The sequence below is a fragment of the Pseudophryne corroboree genome, chromosome 2 (assembly GCF_028390025.1).
Source record: "Pseudophryne corroboree isolate aPseCor3 chromosome 2, aPseCor3.hap2, whole genome shotgun sequence".
Classification (NCBI taxonomy): domain Eukaryota; kingdom Metazoa; phylum Chordata; class Amphibia; order Anura; family Myobatrachidae; genus Pseudophryne; species Pseudophryne corroboree.
The window spans coordinates 807,728,116-807,750,514 of record NC_086445.1 but is presented as its reverse complement, the minus strand read 5'-3'; the positions used below and the strand labels follow the sequence as shown (position 1 = coordinate 807,750,514).

The 22,399-nt window shown below is 45.0% G+C and overlaps 1 protein-coding gene across 1 annotated transcript in view; it reads right to left on the bottom strand.

Moving 5' to 3' along the window:
* Window positions 1-22,399, bottom strand: part of CCDC80 (coiled-coil domain containing 80) — a 254,375-nt gene that overhangs the window by 100,038 nt on the left and 131,938 nt on the right. Inside the window, exons 4-5 of the mRNA XM_063955633.1 lie at window positions 5,819-5,955; window positions 3,979-4,130 (exon numbers count right to left, since the gene is read on the bottom strand). Coding sequence (XP_063811703.1) covers window positions 3,979-4,130; window positions 5,819-5,955 — 289 coding nt within the window. The remainder of the gene's footprint in view (window positions 1-3,978; window positions 4,131-5,818; window positions 5,956-22,399) is intronic.

The window sequence follows — 22,399 nt, the reverse complement described above, 5'->3', positions numbered from 1 at the left end:
TCATTCCCCTTACTGTACAGTATGTAACAGACTCAAGTTCCAATGATTTACCTTGTTAATCTATATAAGTCATAGAAGTATATGAACGTTCTTGTGTATGTTTTGTACTTGTTTTGTATGAGGGTTTAGGATTTATTTGCGGAAAACATTGGAAGTAGTTCTTACAGTAGACCGTACTGCAAGCCACTCTGTCTCTGCATATGAGACATAACACGAGGTATGAGTACAACAGGATCACAAGCATACTGTATGTCAGCAGAACCAGGAAGGAGAAACCTTCACTCCTTGCTCCAGAACACGGGGAGAAAAATAAAGTGAAGAAACCTGTGAGGTGCATATTGCTGTGACCTTTTCCTGTGGAGAATAGTCTTCCCACACAGTAGGTGGTTCCAATAAAGTTTAATAATCACATGTTCCTACTCTACGACTGGTGCCTATACCCAGACAGGCAGCATGTGTGAGGTTCCTCCTTCCTTTGAGATAAGGGCACATATTTGTTATTACATGAAAATGTACTTTTACTGAACAAATACAATTATAAACAGTCTAGAAAACTTCGATACAATTTTTAAATCAAGGGAGTTCCAGCTTGGCTGAAGCTTTGTACAAGAGAACACAATGAACTAATGGATATTGTTTTTGATAATAGCTCCTTGTTAGATATAGTCTGTAAGATCACTCTACAATGGTCTGCTTGTATAATGGCCCTCATTCCGAGTTGATCGCTTGCTAGCTGCTTTTAGCAGCAGTGCAAACGCTAAACCACCGCCCTCTGGGAGTGTATCTTAGCTTAGCAGAAGTGCGAACGAAAGGATCGCAGCGCTGCTACAAAAAAAATTTCAAGCAGGTTCTGAGTAGCTGCAGACCTACTCCTAGCTTGCGATCACTTCAGACTATTTAGTTCCTGTTTTGACGTCACGAACACGCCCAGCGTTCGGCCAGCCACTCCCCCGTTTCCCCAGGCACGCCTGCATTTGTATCGGACACGCCTGCGTTTTTCAGTACACTCCCTGAAAACAGTTACCTCCCAGAAACGCCCCATTCCTGTCAATCACTCAGCGATCAGCAGTGCGACTGAAAAGCGTCGCTCGACCTTGTGTGAATCTACATCGGCTTTTGTGAAAGTACGTCACGCGTGCGCAGTGCGCACCATACGCATGCGCAGAAGTGCCGATTTTTTGCCTGATCACTGCGCTGCGAACAACGGCAGCTAGCGATCAACTCGGAATGAGGGCCAATATCTACACTGCTGGGCACATTCTTCCAAGCTGTTCAAAGGCCAACTTTTCAGAAAACCCCCCCAATGGAAATGTATTGGTAGAGAACAGGAAAATGTTAGGGACTGCTGTAATATGCACTGCTACCTATTAGTACAGCAGTATCAGCATTACTGTACTGTGCAGATTATTGACTTCTGCATTATCACAGTAAAGTGTAGCTAACATCAAAATGTTTGTCTACTGTATTTACTAAATGTCCTAATGCCCTATCTCCAACAAAAAAAAGCTGTATGTTTAGAGGGGTATTTCGCAAGTGCCTGCTGGCTGTAAGAAAACCCAGGCGAAAGCTTCCACATGAAAAGCACTGGAACACCTGTAGCTTATTGTAAAGCTGCAAAAGTCTGTATAAAAGGGAGGATAACTTTTGACCAAAAATTGTGTCCTTTCCTGTTTCCACTCCTATCTCAACACACCACACTGCATAACGAGCTGACCAATCCTATTCATAGGGGTATCCGGTCTTTAGGTCGACAACATACCTCCCAACATGACCCCCTCCAGGAACAACAGAAGGCTCTGCTCCTGGACTTTTATGATTGCCCTCACCTGTATTGAAACACCTTTCTTATTTACTAACCTGTTCAACACAGGTGATGGCAATCTTAAATTAAGAGAAAAGTCCAGAAGCAGAGCATTCTGTCCCTCCTGGAGAGGGTCATGTTGGGAGGTATGCAACAACACTTAGGTCGACACTCATAAGGTCAACCACTATTGGTCGACATGCATTATGTTGACATGGGGCATATTCAGATATGATCGCAGCAGCAAATTTGTTAGCTAATGGGAAAAACCATGTGCACTGCAGGGGGGGGGGGGGGGGAGATATAACATATGCAGAGAGAGTTAGATTTGGGTGGGGTGTGTTCAAACTGAAATCGCAGTGTAAAAATAAAGCAGCCAGTATTTACCCTGCACAGAAACAAAATAACCCACCCAAATCTAACTCTCTCTGCACATGTTATATCTGCCTCCCCTGCAGTGCAGAGGCGTCACCAGGTGTGGTGACACCCGGTGCGCACCCCTGATGTACTGCCGCGATCGCGGCAAAAAAGGGGGCGTGGCCTTACAGCTAGGGGGCGTGGCTTCGCGGGGATACTGGCATCGTCACTCTGGGGGCGTGCCCAGCATCTCCGGAGATGCTGGGTTTCCCCCAGAGACGGTCTCAGTGTGCTGTCGGCTCCTCTGCTATGACAGGAGCCGGGTGCTGTAGCGGAATTTCACACTGCAGCACCTGGCTCCTGTCACTACGGAGGAGCTGACATTTGGTGTCACCCCCTCCAGGTGTCACACCCGGGTGCGGGCCGCACCCCCCGCACCCGCCTTGTGACGCCACTGCTGCAGTGCACATGGTTTTGCCCAACTGCTAACAAAGTTCCTGCTGCGATCAATTCGGAATGAGGGCCATTGTGCATTTTTATATCTAAAAGCACTGCTGTCACATACTAAGCGCATACATTGGAGTGTGTACATTCTACTTTCACATGCTCCATCAAAGCATAAAATTGTATATGCTACAGATGTATAGGGGCATATTCAATAGCTGCAGCAAGATACTGTAGCTTTGAATTTAGGGTTGCCACCTCATGCCTTTAATTCTGGACACATATTAATTACACAGGTTCCTACTCTCCCTAGACATTTAAATATGCAGCAGCTGCTGGAGTGTCACCCACAATGTCCAAATAGGATAGCCACAAGTAGAGAAGAAAAAAAGGGGCACTCACCAGCTTTCCATTGCACGTATTACAGCCTGAATAATGTATTTCATACTTATCACATTCAGTGTATTGCCAGAGTATCTCATCTCAATGTTTCGGCCCAGCTGGACCATCATCAGGAGGCACAACAGCACAGCATAAGCACCAAATATATTGGACTTTGGTGGGCTTTATATTTTGGGGATGGTATTCATGTGACCAGCGGTCGGGAGACCGACGGTCACATGATCTCCACCAACAACCCGCCCCCTCCCTATGCATGCCGACCAACAGGGACTATTCCCACTCATGGGTGTCCACGACACCCATAGAGTGGGACTAGAACCCGCGGTGACCGCAAGTCGCCACCGAGCCCGCAGCGTGGCAAGCGCAGCGAGCTCGCAAGGGGCTTGCAGCACTCGCCCCTCCCTGCAGGGATCCCGGCGTCGGTATGCTGCCGGGATCCCGGCAACCGCCGGTCAGCCATACCACACCCACATTTTGGTGCTTACAGTATGCTGTGCTGTTGAAACATTGAGATGAGACACTCCGGCAATACACTGAATATAATAAGTATGAAATACATTTTTCAGCCCTTTTTACATGTAATTGAAAGCTGGTGAGTGCCCCCTTTCTCTCTCTCTCTCTCTCTCTCTCTCTCTCTCTCTCTCTCTCTATTAATAAAGATGACTGTTTCAGTTAGAAGAATAACTATGAAAACCATCCCCACTGGGTGTCTCATTCACAAGTGATGTATTATTTTAAGTTAAATAAATCATCATTAGCACAGAAAGAGGAGGAAGTGCTGGAAAGATGCTGATATATTATATGGCGTATCATGCGCCTCCTGTTTTGTAGACTATCAACCACATTTGATCAAATTTTGTTAGCAACATTATATATTGTATTGTAATATTTATGGAAAATTATGTATTTTTTTAAAATAAAAACATTAACATATATATTAATGTAACTTTCCTTTGTTCTATAAAGAAGCTTACCTTGAGAGGAAACTTTCTAGTGACCTTGTTTTCTCCTCTTTCTTACATGTAATCCCATCTCTTTTTTGTTTCTCCATTTCTTTGATTCTGGACTGGAATGTATCGACTATGTCAAATACTGACTTCATCGCAATAGGAACCTCATAGTATTGCTGTGTGATCCAAAATAACAAAAAGCATGTCATAATATATAATTAATTATTTTCAGGCACCAGTTAAACCGCAAATTTATCCAGAGCCCTCACGTTTTTGTAGCTGCCTCTATTACCCCTACCACATTGAACATGGATCGGGGAAAAACCCCTGCAACCCTGGACCAGGCCAGGGTTTTTCTTGGGTCTGAGATGGAAACCCTGAGGTGTGAAAGAGGGTTACTCTACCTGGGTTATGTTAAAGTCAATAAGCTCCTTTTAAATACCCCTTGCACGCAGGAAAACCCTGGTCATGACCAGGGTTGACCTGGGTAGACCCAATTCACAACGGCACATGACCTGTTTTTTTCCCAGGTCCTTGCCTCTGTGAAAGGATATCAACAGTTGAAACCATGTTCATTATTCCAGCTCAGATACGGGATTTCTGCATGAAAGGGGTATTATACAATATTTAATAAAAAATCTGACTTTTCTATTCATACTGGGAATTTTTACTAGGTGCTAGGATCCTAGTGTCAGGTCTCAGTTTTACTTCACGTGTCAGTTGGTAATAATATTACATTAGAGAGAGATAATGCTTCTTGGTTATTATAACAGACTGCTTTCTTTCTATTACTATTCTAATTAGTAATGTTTGGAAAGTGCATCTGTATTCTTTCTTTCTGTATGTGGCACTAAAAGTCTTGGTATGATAGCACCTCTCATCACGTGTAGTTAGGGTGTGTAGTCTAGGAACCCCCTCATATAGACTGTGCTTTTTGGTCTGAGACTTGATATCAGATGGAGAACAGTACAGATAGAGAAAAGACACAGATCTATGTTCTTTTCAAAAGGAAAAAAATGGATTCCTGGCGGAGGGTTACTATGGTTTAGGAAACAAGTAGAACTGAGTAGAACTTTTACACATGTAAAATATCATAGATGATTTTAAAGGTGTCTTGGTGACCGGTTAAGCATTTATGAACATAGAAACATACAGTAACATCCATCTAATTTATTATGATGTGAGTATACGGCACTTTTTAGTTATAAACAAGAAAAGTAAAGCACTGTAACATGTTTTTTTTTGTCCACTTTTTATTTTATATAAGACATTAACATAATTCCCAAATGGCATTGTGCCCTTTTCATTTTATTTTTTTCTTGCGGACATTTCCATAATGTTTTCCTGAATTGTTGCTATGACAAAATTCTGAAATCACTTTATTTCTTTCTTGACATTCAAAAAGTAGATGTTCTCTGCTATTAAAATATGTAACATACTGTTCAATGTGGGTTGGTTGGTTTGACCTTGCAAAGTTTTGGCCTTTTGACAAAAATTTCAGCTTACCCACCAATTTTATTTATTTTTTATCCTTACAGTACGAGGAATTTTAAACAGTAAGTCTTTTATTAGAGGGGAGGTAGAGTAAGCCATCTATGTCATGGTACGTGCTAAGTGAAAACATAATTCTAGCTGCTGACTACAGGACTCACAAACACAAGCTTCATGGTGTGTTGTTTTTTTGTTGTTTTTTTAAAGAAGGAGGACCTTATATGACTTCTCTATCTGGATAATAAAACCGACAGTGGTCTAAATTGTGTTTTGTCACATGACAATAATGACTTCAACACCAACAACAATAATGTTTTGGAAAACCGATTCCCCTTGATAGTTGTACATAGAAGTAAAATGGAAAACCTCTTACCTTAACCCTCATATCTAAATCGGTTAGCACCATGAAGAAATCATTGTAGGTCATACCATATTCTTTCCTTAATTCCGTTATGAGTTCATGGTCCAGCAAATCATCATCTCCAATGACTTTCATCGGTTTTTCATTTTCTTGAATAGAAATATAGAAATGAGATGAGCACTTGGAAACACTGCCCCAGTACATCTAGATGGTTCTACTTCAAGAAGCATGCTTACTATTCTTCTTCAGGGGCTGTCTCCATAAACTAGACATGGTGAAACATGAAAGTGCAAATATCACATTTAACCTGATATTCCCACGCAGATATGTAAAAATAAAATATAAACACTTCTGTTTTTCATACAGCTGTATGTTACTAAGTAGCTCAGTAACATACAGCCATTGACATATACAAAGCTTTACTATCTCTTGAAACATTATGGGGAGACTGAGGGGTTTATTTAAGAGAGAGAGATAAAGTGGCGAGATATAATGTACAAGCCAACCAGCTCCTAACTGTCACAGTTTGTGTTTGAAAAATTACAGCTAGGATTTGGTAGATTGCAGTGACGTGCGGTGGGGTGAGGCAGAGCCTTTCCTGTCATACTTACGCTTAAACCAGAGGTTTGATTGAATAAAGTATATGAAAAATACTAATAATTTATTTGAAATATCTTCTTTGCATTATTCTAATTATTTTTATAGCCCAAACTCTGGAGTAAAAAGTCTATGGCAGGTGAGGCAGTGCCTCACCTGCTTATCTTTTCCGCACATCTCTGATCAAAACTCACCAAATTTCCAGGAGTTTATACTGCTGCACCTGTGTATAATGGCCAGATGTACCCTTTGGCTCATATATTGCCTGTAAATCTGGCTCTGGGGTTAGCCAGTGCCTCCTGAGCCATTTAGCTCACCGCACGTCCCTGGTAGATTGTACTTTAGGGTCTATGTACTAAACCTGGCTACACACTGCACAATGTGTACCCAGCCAATATGTTGGCCTGACAGGCCGACATATCGGATCCTTAGTACACATCAGAATGATGTAATGATGGACGGAAAGATCACTGTTCTGTCCATCATTAGTATACACCAGGTCATATGTGATATCACCCGGTTGGCCGTGCAGCATGGCCGACGACACATGCTACTGTGGGAACTCGCATATCGCTGAATGATATGCCGATAGGTCGTTACAATTCAGACGGAAACAGCTGCTCAAGTTTACAACATGGGACCCCCGGGCTATCAGTTTCACTATCCACATAGACATCTAATGGGAATACTGTGCCCGAAGCGTGGCGAGCAAAGCAATCCCATGAGGGTACACCTGTTAATGTTCTGAACAGGTTTAATGATGTTCGGAAGCAGTTTAGAATTATGCCAATCCAGAGGGTCCGATGTTCTGAACTTGAACCAGAAATGACATATCAGGCTGCTATTGTCTCACTGTATACCCGGCTTAAGCCTTGGGGTGGGAATTCAATTGATATTGTTGCCTGATCTCCCGTCTAAACTGACGGGAGATCGCAGGGGTGATATTCAATTGCTGCTGTTTATCACACCGATCACGCCCATTAGTGTGGGGTTTAGCCGCGTAAAGCAGCTAAACTTGTCTAAACTAATGGGCATGATAGCAAAAAGTGCTGTTTGGGCGGCCAAACGGGTCCCTTTTCTCATAATTGGTTGGTTTCCAATTATTTTTTGTTCTTTGTTGCCCACCAAACCATTCAGAATTCTTTAAACTCTTTTCCTGAATTAAAATTTTAATTAGATACATACATACTGTACAGTAAGTCCCTAATGACAAGTGTTTGCAAAAACTCTATGGGCGGTATTCAAATGATATATCACACCCAATCTCCTTTCTAAAGTGATCCCCGTTATTGCTCATATTGCTCCCATAGTAATCAGGTTTAGCTGCGTAAAGGGTTGGGCACCCTCGCTACCCCAGTGAGCTGAAATTATTATACCACTTCCGTCAACAGAAACAGAACGGGTGTGGAAGGGGGTGAAAAGAATTGACTACTGCCCTATGACTGCAAGTTAATTTTAAAAGCTTCATCCCAAACTTCTGTCAAGGTCATAATTGCATAACTCAGTAAAACATGGGTCTTACTCCCAGACTACCACACAAAATGCCCCTTCTATAATGCACCACTGTGTTTCTGCCATATATAGGAAAACTACCCATCATAAAATGATGCATTACATTATACTATTAGAATTTAGTAAAGGTTATAGAAGACAATTTCCTTCATCTCTGAAAAGAGATAATCATATTTATCACACATACAAATAAAAGCTAACTTTACCAAGGTGAATAATCGGAATATAAATCATATACTACATAGTTTCTATGGCAATATGACGATGTTGCAGCTTGTTCAAAGAACTTTGAACTTAAATAGTACAGACAATAAACATGCTTAGACATCTGTTCCTGCCTTCTGGGTCTCATTAGTAAGATACAGGAATTATTAGACCTCTGAATAATAAAAATAACACACTAAAATTATAAACGGCACAGTGAAACCACAGCCTCTCATCAAAGTGTTCCGTTAACTTGCTATGGGACATTTATAATACCGTTGTAGATTAAACCGTCAGAAAAAATTAGAGATGAGCGGGTTCGGTTCCTCGGAATCCGAACCCGCCCGAACTTCATGTTTTTTTTCACGGGTCCGAGCGACTCGGATCTTCCCGCCTTGCTCGGTTAACCCGAGCGCGCCCGAACGTCATCATGACGCTGTCGGATTCTCGCGAGGCTCGGATTCTATCGCGAGACTCGGATTCTATATAAGGAGCCGCGCGTCGCCGCCATTTTCACACGTGCATTGAGATTCATAGGGAGAGGACGTGGCTGGCGTTCTCTCCATTTAGATTAGAAGAGAGAGAGTGAGATTGATTTTAAACAGAGACACTTGATTTACTGGAGCTTAGGAGTACTGTAGAGAGTGCAGAGTTTACTAGTGACTGACCACAGTGACCACCAGACAGTGCAGTTTTATTTAATATAATCCGTTCTCTGCCTGAAAAAAACGATACACAGTGACTCAGTCACATACCATATCTGTGTGCACTGCTCAGCCCAGTGTGCTGCATCATCTATGTATATATCTGACTGTGCTCACACAGCTTATAATTGTGGGGGAGACTGGGAAGCAGTGCCAGTTATAGGTTATAGCAGGAGCCAGGAGTACATATTATTAAAATTAAACAGTGCACACTTTTGCTGCAGGAGTGCCACTGCCAGTGTGACTGACCAGTGACCTGACCACCAGTATAGTATACTATATTGTGATTGCCTGAAAAAGTTAAACACTCGTCGTGTGACTTGTGTGGTGTTTTTTTTTTATTCTATAAAAAACTCATTCTGCTGACAGACAGTGTCCAGCAGGTCCGTCATTATATAATATATACCTGTCCGGCTGCAGTAGTGATATATATATATTTTTTATATCATTATTTATCATCCAGTCGCAGCAGACACAGTACGGTAGTTCACGGCTGTAGCTACCTCTGTGTCGGCACTCGGCAGTCCATCCATAATTGTATACCACCTACCCGTGGTTTTTTTTTCTTTCTTCTTTATACATACATACTACATCTCATTATCAACCAGTCTATATTAGCAGCAGACACAGTACAGTAGTCCACGGCTGTAGCTACCTCTGTGTCGGCACTCGGCAGTCCGTCCATAATTGTATACCACCTACCCGTGGTTTTTTTTTCTTTCTTCTTTATACATACATACTACATCTCTTTATCAACCAGTCTATATTAGCAGCAGACACAGTACAGTAGTCCACGGCTGTAGCTACCTCTGTGTCGGCACTCGGCAGTCCATCCATAATTGTATACCACCTACCCGTGGTTTTTTTTTCTTTCTTCTTTATACATACATACTACATCTCTTTATCAACCAGTCTATATTAGCAGCAGACACAGTACAGTAGTCCACGGCTGTAGCTACCTCTGTGTCGGCACTCGGCAGTCCGTCCATAATTGTATACCACCTACCCGTGGTTTTTTTTTCTTTCTTCTTTATACATACATACTACATCTCTTTATTAACCAGTCTATATTAGCAGCAGACACAGTACAGTAGTCCACGGCTGTAGCTACCTCTGTGTCGGCACTCGGCAGTCCATCCATAATTGTATACTAGTATCCATCCATCTCCATTGTTTACCTGAGGTGCCTTTTAGTTGTGCCTATTAAAATATGGAGAACAAAATTGTTGAGGTTCCAAAATTAGGGAAAGATCAAGATCCACTTCCACCTCGTGCTGAAGCTGCTGCCACTAGTCATGGCCGAGACGATGAAATGCCAGCAACGTCGTCTGCCAAGGCCGATGCCCAATGTCATAGTACAGAGCATGTCAAATCCAAAACACCAAATATCAGTAAAAAAAGGACTCCAAAACCTAAAATAAAATTGTCGGAGGAGAAGCATAAACTTGCCAATATGCCATTTACCACACGGAGTGGCAAGGAACGGCTGAGGCCCTGGCCTATGTTCATGGCTAGTGGTTCAGCTTCACATGAGGATGGAAGCACTCAGCCTCTCGCTAGAAAAATGAAAAGACTCAAGCTGGCAAAAGCAGTAGCACCGCAAAGAACTGTGCGTTCTTCGAAATCCCAAATCCACAAGGAGAGTCCGACTCCAATTGTGTCGGTTGCGATGCCTGACCTTCCCAACACTGGACGTGAAGAGCATGCGCCTTCCACCATTTGCACGCCCCCTGCAAGTGATGGAAGGAGCACCCGCAGTCCAGTTCCTGATAGTCAGATTGAAGATGTCAGTGTTGAAGTACACCAGGATGAGGAGGATATGGGTGTTGCTGGCGCTGGGGAGGAAATTGACCAGGAGGATTCTGATGGTGAGGTGGTTTGTTTAAGTCAGGCACCCGGGGAGACACCTGTTGTCCGTGGGAGGAATATGGCCGTTGACATGCCTGGTGAAAATACCAAAAAAATCAGCTCTTCGGTGTGGAAGTATTTCACCAGAAATGCGGACAACAGGTGTCAAGCCGTGTGTTCCCTTTGTCAAGCTGTAATAAGTAGGGGTAAGGACGTTAACCACCTCGGAACATCCTCCCTTATACGTCACCTGCAGCGCATTCATAATAAGTCAGTGACAAGTTCAAAAACTTGGGCCGACAGCGGAAGCAGTCCACTGACCAGTAAATCCCTTCCTCTTGTAACCAAGCTCACGCAAACCACCCCACCAACTCCCTCAGTGTCAATTTCCTCCTTCCCCAGGAATGCCAATAGTCCTGCAGGCCATGTCACTGGCAATTCTGATGATTCCTCTCCTGCCTGGGATTCCTCCGATGCATCCTTGCGTGTAACGCCTACTGCTGCTGGCGCTGCTGTTGTTGCTGCTGGGAGTCGATGGTCATCCCAGAGGGGAAGTCGTAAGACCACTTGTACTACTTCCACCAAGCAATTGACTGTCCAACAGTCCTTTGCGAGGAAGATGAAATATCACAGCAGTCATCCTACTGCAAAGCGGATAACTGAGGCCTTGACATCCTGGGTGGTGAGAAACGTGGTTCCGGTATCCATCATTACTGCAGAGCCAACTAGAGACTTGTTGGAGGTACTGTGTCCCCGGTACCAAATACCATCTAGGTTCCATTTCTCTAGGCAGGCGATACCGAAAATGTACACAGACCTCAGAAAAAGAGTCACCAGTGTCCTAAAAAATGCAGCTGTACCCAATGTCCACTTAACCACGGACATGTGGACAAGTGGAGCAGGGCAGGGTCTGGACTATATGACTGTGACAGCCCACTGGGTAGATGTATGGACTCCCGCCGCAAGAACAGCAGCGGCGGCACCAGTAGCAGCATCTCGCAAACGCCAACTCTTTCCTAGGCAGGCTACGCTTTGTATCACCGGTTTCCAGAATACGCACACAGCTGAAAACCTCTTACGGCAACTGAGGAAGATCATCGCGGAATGGCTTACCCCAATTGGACTCTCCTGTGGATTTGTGGCATCGGACAACGCCAGCAATATTGTGTGTGCATTAAATCTGGGCAAATTCCAGCACGTCCCATGTTTTGCACATACCTTGAATTTGGTGGTGCAGAATTTTTAAAAAAACGACAGGGGCGTGCAAGAGATGCTGTCGGTGGCCAGAAGAATTGCGGGACACTTTCGGCGTACAGGCACCACGTACAGAAAACTGGAGCACCACCAAAAACTACTGAACCTGCCCTGCCATCATCTGAAGCAAGAAGTGGTAACGAGGTGGAATTCAACCCTCTATATGCTTCAGAGGTTGGAGGAGCAGCAAAAGGCCATTCAAGCCTATACAATTGAGCACGATATAGGAGGTGGAATGCACCTGTCTCAAGCGCAGTGGAGAATGATTTCAACGTTGTGCAAGGTTCTGATGCCCTTTGAACTTGCCACACGTGAAGTCAGTTCAGACACTGCCAGCCTGAGTCAGGTCATTCCCCTCATCAGGCTTTTGCAGAAGAAGCTGGAGACATTGAAGGAGGAGCTAACATGGAGCGATTCCGCTAGGCATGTGGGACTTGTGGATGGAGCCCTTAATTCGCTTAACAAGGATTCACGGGTGGTCAATCTGTTGAAATCAGAGCACTACATTTTGGCCACCGTGCTCGATCCTAGATTTAAAGCCTACCTTGGATCTCTCTTTCCGGCAGACACAAGTCTGCTGGGGTTGAAAGACCTGCTGGTGAGAAAATTGTCAAGTCAAGCGGAACGCGACCTGTCAACAACATCTCCTCCTTCACATTCTCCCGCAACTGGGGGTGCGAGGAAAAGGCTAAGAATTCCGAGCCCACCCGCTGGCGGTGATGCAGGGCAGTCTGGAGCGACTGCTGATGCTGACATCTGGTCCGGACTGAAGGACCTGACAACGATTACGGACATGTCGTCTACTGTCACTGCATATGATTCTCTCACCATTGAAAGAATGGTGGAGGAATATATGAGTGACCGCATCCAAGTAGGCACGTCACACAGTCCGTACTTATACTGGCAGGAAAAAGAGGAAATTTGGAGGCCCTTGCACAAACTGGCTTTATTCTACCTAAGTTGCCCTCCCACAAGTGTGTACTCCGAAAGAGTGTTTAGTGCCGCCGCTCACCTTGTCAGCAATCGGCGTACGAGGTTACATCCAGAAAATGTGGAGAAGATGATGTTCATTAAAATGAATTATAATCAATTCCTCCGTGGAGACATTCACCAGCAGCAATTGCCTCCACAAAGTACACAGGGTGCTGAGATGGTGGATTCCAGTGGGGACGAATTGATAATCTGTGAGGAGGGGGATGTACACGGTGATATATCGGAGGATGATGATGAGGTGGACATCTTGCCTCTGTAGAGCCAGTTTGTGCAAGGAGAGATTAATTGCTTCTTTTTTGGGGGGGGTCCAAACCAACCCGTCATATCAGTCACAGTCGTGTGGCAGACCCTGTCACTGAAATGATGGGTTGGTTAAAGTGTGCATGTCCTGTTTATACAACATAAGGGTGGGTGGGAGGGCCCAAGGACAATTCCATCTTGCACCTCTTTTTTCTTTTATTTTTCTTTGCGTCATGTGCTGTTTGGGGAGGGTTTTTTGGAAGGGCCATCCTGCGTGACACTGCAGTGCCACTCCTAGATGGGCCCGGTGTTTGTGTCGGCCACTAGGGTCGCTTATCTTACTCACACAGTCAGCTACCTCATTGCGCCTCTTTTTTTCTTTGCGTCATGTGCTATTTGGGGAGGGTTTTTTGGAAGGGACATCCTGCGTGACACTGCAGTGCCACTCCTAGATGGGCCCGGTGTTTGTGTCGGCCACTAGGGTCGCTTATCTTACTCACACAGTCAGCTACCTCATTGCGCCTCTTTTTTTCTTTGCGTCATGTGCTGTTTGGGGAGGGTTTTTTGGAAGGGACATCCTGCGTGACACGGCAGTGCCACTCCTAGATGGGCCCGGTGTTTGTGTCGGCCACTAGGGTCGCTTATCTTACTCACACAGTCAGCTACCTCATTGCGCCTCTTTTTTTCTTTGCGTCATGTGCTGTTTGGGGAGGGTTTTTTGGAAGGGACATCCTGCGTGACACTGCAGTGCCACTCCTAGATGGGCCCGGTGTTTGTGTCGGCCACTAGGGTCGCTTATCTTACTCACACAGTCAGCTACCTCATTGCGCCTCTTTTTTTCTTTGCGTCATGTGCTGTTTGGGGAGGGTTTTTTGGAAGGGACATCCTGCGTGACACTGCAGTGCCACTCCTAGATGGGCCCGGTGTTTGTGTCGGCCACTAGGGTCGCTTATCTTACTCACACAGCTACCTCATTGCGCCTCTTTTTTTCTTTGCGTCATGTGCTGTTTGGGGAGGGTTTTTTGGAAGGGCCATCCTGCGTGACACTGCAGTGCCACTCCTAGATGGGCACGGTGTTTGTGTCGGCCACTAGGGTCGCTTATCTTACTCACACAGCTACCTCATTGCGCCTCTTTTTTTCTTTGCGTCATGTGCTGTTTGGGGAGGGTTTTTTGGAAGGGCCATCCTGCGTGACACTGCAGTGACACTCCTAGATGGGCACGGTGTTTGTGTCGGCCACTAGGGTCGCTTAGCTTAGTCATCCAGCGACCTAGGTGCAAATTTTAGGACTAAAAATAATATTGTGAGGTGTGAGGTATTCAGAATAGACTGAAAATGAGTGGAAATTATGGTTTTTGAGGTTAATAATACTTTGGGATCAAAATGACCCCCAAATTTTATGATTTAAGCTGTTTTTTAGGGTTTTTTGAAAAAAAACACCCGAATCCAAAACACACCCGAATCCGACAAAAAAAATTCGGTGAGGTTTTGCCAAAACGCGGTCGAACCCAAAACACGGCCGCGGAACCGAACCCAAAACCAAAACACAAAACCCGAAAAATTTCAGGCGCTCATCTCTAGAAAAAATGATACAAGGGCAGTGCAAGATTTATATACTGCATGTTATAGGAAATAGATGGTCCATCTACTAGTGGATTTAAGCATTTAATCATTCTTATAGCTTAAAGATTATGCCAGCAATCATTTAAAATAATATTTCTAAGAAATAAAATACCCCGTTAAGAAGTCAGCTGGTACATCAAGCCTTTATGCCTAGAGTCCTGTAATCTTCCACCACAGCTTATTATTCAACGGAATTTTATCTCTATCATGTAAAATGCACTATTTGACATACTATATGGTTTGCAGTGAGACTGTGACTTACACTTAGCCATATTACATTGGGATCAGAAGATTGTTACACCCTGGGCCTGATTTGGATGCAGACGCAACTTAGATGATGTGGCAACCAGAGGTGAAAGTGAGCCGGAACGGGGCAGAACTGTGTTTCATCAGTTCCATTTGGAGCTGGAAAGCAGTTCCGCTTCCTCCGGCTCACCTAACCCAGGGAGAAGTCGGGTGCCCGCTGAGATTTTGTTACCAGCGGGCGCCAGCTTCTTCCCCTTAGTGGCCGCCAGGGGCCGGAGCTCACTCCTGAGCACTGGGTCCCGGCTCAGGCAGTGTGCGCTGTGCGGCGCTATGGGAGAGACGTCATGGCGGAGGGCAGTGGTCCGGAAGCAGGAGCAAGGCTGGCGAGTATTGTGGGGGGTTTGTTGTGTGTATGTGTGTAAGCGGCACTACTAGAGGGCACATCTACTAGGGGCACATAACTTCTGACTAGGGGCATATCTACTGTGGGCATAACTACTAGGGGCATATCAACTGACTGGGGACATAACTACTGACTGGGGGCTTAACTATGGGGGACATAACTACAGGGGGCATATCTAGTGGAGCATAACTACATAGGGCATAACTACTGACTGAGGGCAACACTACACGGGGGCATTACCGCAGGGGGCACAACTAATGAGGGCATTGCACAGGGGAACTTATTAAGGGGCATCACTTCTGGGGACAGTAAGGGGCATTACTACTGGGGGCACTGTATAAGGGGCACCAATACTATGAGCTCTACATAAGGGGCACTACAACTGTGGGCACTACCTCTACAGCGGGCATTGCATAAGGGGCACTACTATTGAGGACATTGTATAAGGGGCACTATTGCTGTAGGCATTATGTGTATTTGGGGTGCTACTACTGTGGGCATTGTGTATAAGGGACACTAATGTGTGTCATAACAAGAATAAGGGACACTACTATATGGTGTAATGTTAATAAGATTGTTCTACTGTGTGGCATAATTTGAATTGGGGATACTATTAGGTGACCACTCTCCTTTATTTTTGAGACCACACCCCTTTTTTGGCGGTGCACGCCTGCGGCGCGTGCAATACCTTTATTTCACGAGCGTGATGGTGGTGGTGGGGGGAGGCGGTTTCCACCACCTCTCTAGGACCACTTTAAGCACTAGTCGCAACTGAGTGATTATTGATAGACTGCACATGTGTAGTGGCCATAGTGCGCACGCTACAAGGTACCTTTGCGATACAGTGAGGAATCAATTGCAGAGCAAGTGACAGGAGATGCCGTTTGGGGGAGGTAATGGGGTGTGTATGCAAAAACGCAGGAGTGTTGTGATAGTTTAGGGGGCGTGCAACTGCAACCTCGTATGCATAAATCATGGTGCCAGCATCCCATCTCGCACGGCCATGGAGGCACTCAGGGAGTTGCTGTTCCTCGCATCTGCGTCTCAGTTGTAACGGGCATGTTGCTACACTTGTGATGCTTCGCAGTTCCGTCACAAAAAAAAATGATCGCTGCTGCATCTACATTGTGACCACATCTGAATCAGACCCCTGCATGGATGAGAAATATGCAATCTGTAGTACTGCAAGCTCTATTTTCTCCAATAGGAATCCAGATCAGCATAGCTACTCAATATACAGCCATTAACATGTAATAATGTCAAATAGTGGCTTTACTTGCTTTTTAGGAATTGTGGTGAGAGAAACAGCGCTCCATCTACTGAACACAACCAGCTCTGGAAAGTACAAGGCTTTCTTCCAAAATACATAATGACAGCAGTGGATAGTTAACCCTCACTAGGCTTATTGTTTAACGGGAGAATGGGCAAAATGTTCCCTGCCCATTAGACTAAGCCACAAAAAAGGTCTGTGGAACCCCCTATTATAAAGATATCTGCACTAGCCATGCTGGCCTGTTTAACTAGATGGTGTGGAGTCTGGCAGTTTGGGGACATCCCTTCTCTGGACCCTGAGATGGTTATTATTGCAGGTCTAGTTACTTTTGGTGGGGAGGGGGAGGGGGGGGGGATCACTTGTTTTGGCATCTAATTTTCCTGTCTAAACAGGAGTGTTTAGACGCCCAAACAAATTTCACCATTCAATTGTTTTTGGGTGCACATGCATATCACGCTTGCCGCGTCCAAACAGACTGGGTTTAGCAGCCTAAAAAAGGCTAAACCCATTTAAAGCCCTGTTTTGGCCGTCCAAACTACTGTTTGGACACCCAAAGTGTGGAGTTTGCACATATTAGTGCTCGCACCTCAAGAGGCTGTGAGAAAAAATGTGACCTCCTTCATGGCTGTGGGCGCCCAAACGGCAGAACAATTGAATTGCTGCCACCAGGTGCCGTCTAGTGGTGGCTGTGATTAAAACAACTGAATTGACCCTGATGTATTACCTTGATTCTTCACACACACTCCCCACTCTTTCTTTTTTGTTTTCTTTCTTCATCTGCCTGTTACTCTATTTATATTTGTTCTGTGCCTTTATTTTTCTTCCTTTTTTCGGTTCTCTATGCTACTTATTACTGTGACCAGGCCTCACCGCAAGATCTCAATACTCTGAGCAATGTGGCCCTCTGGGCAAGGTTGGGTTGTAGTTTTAAATCCCTGCAAAGTAACCTGATTGTATTTTTTTTGTTTTTTTTGTTTACACATACTGTCAGGAGGCAGCAATCAGACCTGGGCATAAGAATGGGATGTGATTAATGCTGAAAATTGTGTTTCCTTGCCCTAGGAAAAGAGATTACAGTAATGTGACTTAAGGTGCATACACACGGTGCGATGTTTGCTTCCAATTTTGACTATATAGTCAAAATCGTAAGAAAAGTTATCACATATCGCACCGTGTATACACAGCTTGTGATACCGATGCAACCCGGTTGAGATCCTGATCAGACTGGCGGCAGTATCCGGCTTATTGCCGGATCGGTAACGTCAGTGGTCACATGTGCAGTGGCGGCGCTAGGAGATGAGATCCTCTCTTAGTGCCAGCTTTCCTATGCTGTAAACAGGACCCAGGTTGCATCGACCCAGCTTACCCGTTTATACTGCACTGCGACCCGGGTCTTTCGCGGGACCAACCCTGCAAGCTAGCCGGGTTGGATACATGGGTCACTAGACCCGGGTAACCCCTTTTACACAGAGCCAAAAACTGGGATTAACCCGGCAATAACGTGGGTCAAAGCACGGTGTAAAAGGGGTATAAGAAACAGCAAGTAACTGCACCTGCACAAACCATGTTGCAATGCAAGGGGTGCAAATACATTCTTTTTTTTGGATGTGGGATAAGTACTGGCTGCTTTTACATGTAGCCCGCAAATGCTGGGAAGCTTTGATTTTACTCTACAATTTAGATTTACATTTGGTCAAGCCTCTCTCAAGTCTAAATCTCAGTGCATATTTAAATTCAGCCATAGCCCATACTCAGGGCCGGACTGCCCATCTGGCACTTCTGGCATAGGTTTTTATCATGGGGTGAATTGGTTAATAGCTTTAATGGACTTAGGCCCTAAATCAGACCTGATCGCTCCTCTGCAGAGGTTTGCGATCAGATAGTCGCCGCCCAGAGAGAGTGAAAATCCGCCACGTGCAAGTCTACGTGCGCCTTGCGAAAATCTCTGTGAATTCCGGTCAGCTGCAAATCCAGTCGCAACTCACTTATCATCAAATGATTTTTCCAGTCTGTGCATAGCCCAGGACCTACTCCTACAGTGCAATAGAATCACGCTGATCGGGGCCGGAGCTGACGTCACACACCCTCCCAGAAAATGCTTGGGCATGCCTGCGTTTTTCCTGACACTTCCAGAAAACGCCACACAGTATAAGCCGAAATTCAGGTTACGCCACATAGTATGAGCCAAAATTCAGGTTACGCCACACAGTATGAGCCGAAATTCACATTACGCCACACAGTATGAGCCAAAATTCAGGTTACGCCACACAGTATGAGCCGAAATTCACATTACGCCACACAGTATGAGCCGAAATTCAGGTTACGCCACACTGTATGAGCCGAAAATTCACATTATGCCACACAGTATGAGCCGAAACTCAAGTTACGCCACAAAGTATGAGCCGAAAATTCACATTACGCCACACAGTATGAGCCGAAATTCAGGTTACGCCACACAGTATGAGCCGAAAATTCACATTACGCCACACAGTATGAGCCGAAATTCAGGTTACGCCACAAAGTATGAGCCGAAATTCACATTACGCCACACAGTATGAGCCGAAATTCAGGTTATGCCACATAGTATGAGCCAAAATTCAGGTTACGCCACACAGTATGAGCCGAAATTCAGGTTACGCCACACAGTATGAGCCAAAAATTCACATGACACCACACGGTATGAGCTGAAATTTAGGTTACGCCTCAGAGTATGAGCCAAAAATTCACATTACGCCACACAGTATGAGCCAAAATTCAGGTTACGCCACATAGTATGAGCTTCCCCCTTGCAACTCTCAGCCACAGCATCATCTCTTCCCTGCGTTGCCTCTCAGCTATGCCATCCCCCTGTGTCGTCTCCCAGCTACGTCTCCCAGCTACATCTCCCCTATCAGCTCTCAGCCATATAATCATGACACGACTGTGGCAAACCATCATGTTCCACCTGCATCTTTCATGACCCCACTCCACTCATTCTGTGTTGAAACAACCCCCCCCCCCCCTCTATGTCTCTATGTGTGTGTATCCCTCCCCCTTCTAGATCTCCGTTTCCAGCCAGCTGCCCTCACCTTCTGGGAGTCGAGATCTGGTGGTCAATGAGGTCAGGAAGCAGGCTGAAGTCAGGAAGCTTTGTGCCGCAGTTGTCCGCCTGGAAGCAGCGCTAGCAAAGTGGGAGCTTCCCTGCTGCAGTATAGTCATGCCGCCGAGCACCACAAACCTTGCTCGGCGGCGCAATAGGGGTATGCGGTGCAGGTGTGGCGCCAGGGTGGCTGGAGGTGCGGCCAGGATTTCCTGACCGGAATGCAACTAAGGGTCAGGGACATTTGGAGAAGCCCAATCCGCCCCTGCGCACCGCACTATACAGCGTCAAACTGAAAATAAATTACAGCTTCCGGCAGCAAGGGCTGCTGGGAGCTGCAGTTTATTTTCAGTTTTTGATCACTGTAGTGCCGACTCCTTAGATTCGGGCATGTCACGGTGCCCCCTTGGACCTGCATAGCGGGGTCCGTTGCTGGTGAGTAGGGTGCCTGACATTAGGGGGTGCCTGTGCGCACCAGGCACCCCCGTGCGCACGCCTATGATAGATAGATAGATAGATAGATAGATAGATAGATAGAATAAACTGCGATGCCGCTTCGGTGGGTGAAAACAGACGGATATTGCGATTAATGACTGATGGTAATTATCGCAGTATCCAATTAGAGGCCATCTTCATCGGCTGAAAAACACATGGTATCGGGGATAACCTTATCACGGATTATGCTATGGCTGCCTGAGGCATCCGAAGCATAATCCGTGATAAATGCCAGCATCGGTGGGAGGAGCCCAACATATCATGGCTAATAGGATAGCCCCGGGTGATACATGAATAATTGGATACAGAGGCAAGAGATGCAAATAGGCACTTTTACAAATTCAATATAATAAAAAAATATATATAATTATATATATATATATATATATATATATATATAAATTCTATTTGTGTTGATACATATGCAACACAATTAAAAATATTTAAAACAACTAATTCCTACCAGCGCCTGTTGCTGCATGGCTGACTCACCTGCACATATGGAATGACAAGGATCAGAAGCATTTTATTACAATGCAGGTTGTCTGGAGGGGGAGGCGCTGGAGAGAGGAGATGGGAGAGCGTTCCCTCCTTACAGCAGCAGCCAGTGAGACCTGTAAGTTTGTACGAGGGAGGGACGGCCCCTCCTCCCTCTCCGGCCGGGACCCCTCCTTCCTCTCCAGCCGGGCTGCCGCAGGCGTTGAACGTGTTATGAGTGAGTGACGCGAGCGCCGGGCGCTGGGCGGGCGGCATGATACAATGAGTCATTGTGACTCATTGTAATGCCGGTGCCTGTGGGCCCCTTAAGTGCGGCGGGGCCCCAGTGCAATGCACTGGCTGCACTGCCAGAAGTTCCGCCCCTGTGTGGTGGCATTACTATGGGGGGCAATGTGTGGTGGCATCACTATGGGGGGCAACATGTGGTGGCATTACTATGGGGAACAGTGTGTGGTGGCATTAATATTGGGTGCAATGTGTGGTGGCATTTCTATGGGGGGCATTGTGTGGTGGCATTACTATGGGGGGCAATGTGTGGAATTACTATGGGGGCCAGTGCATTTGTTTATTTACTTTGGGGTCCAATGTGTGTGTTTTTCCCCTAGGGTGCCAATATATTTCTGTCTTATTTCCCCGTGTGTGTTTTTTTTTTCCATGCGGTACTGATGGTGTGCCTTGGCAATTTTCAAATCATGTTTGGTGTGCTGCGAATTGAAAAAGGTTGAAAATTACTGCTCTAGATGTAGGATTATGTACATCAATTGACAGAGTGAGTAATTAAAATGGTGTTTATTACAAAACAACACAAACACATAAAAACATGAACACATCTGACAATAACATTAATACTAATACTGATTGTGTGGGAAAGGAATCAATTTTGAACCCGAAATTTCAAACAATTCTATTCAATGCGAAACATGCCTAATTTTGCAATAAATATTAATGTCATTTTAAATTGCGGGGTAAAACCTGCAGAGAATCATCAGTTTCCAAAAGCTCTCACTTAGTAAATCTGCCCCTGAGTGCTAATTAGGTGTTTAAATTGTTGAATTGGGTTATTACAATAATGCTAAAAGAGTAAATTACTTTTACTAATTAATGATGGAGGGGATAATATTACATAGTAGACACAAAAACGGTCTCTACTATTTGGCATTCATTAGGATGCTATCTGAATTGTGTGGCGGTCACTAGTATGCTCTCTGTGTTATATGACAGACACTAGTATGGTGTATTGAATGGTGGTTACTATGATGCCGTGTGCTGTACTGTAGTCACTAATATGCTCTCTGTATTGTATATCAGTCTCTGGAATCCTTTCTGTATTGTATGTCAGTCTCTAGAATTCACTCTGTATTATATATCTACTTATGCACCACTCTCTGTATTGTATATCAGTCTCTGGAATCCTTTCTGTATTGTATGTCAATCTCTAGAATTCACTCTGTATTATATATCTACTTATGCACCACTCTCTGTATTGTATATCAGTCTCTGCAATCCTTTCTGTATTGTATGTCAATCTCTAGAATTCACTCTGTATTATATATCTACTTATGCACCACTCTCTGTATTGTATATCAGTCTCTGGAATCCTTTCTGTATTGTATGTCAGTCTCTA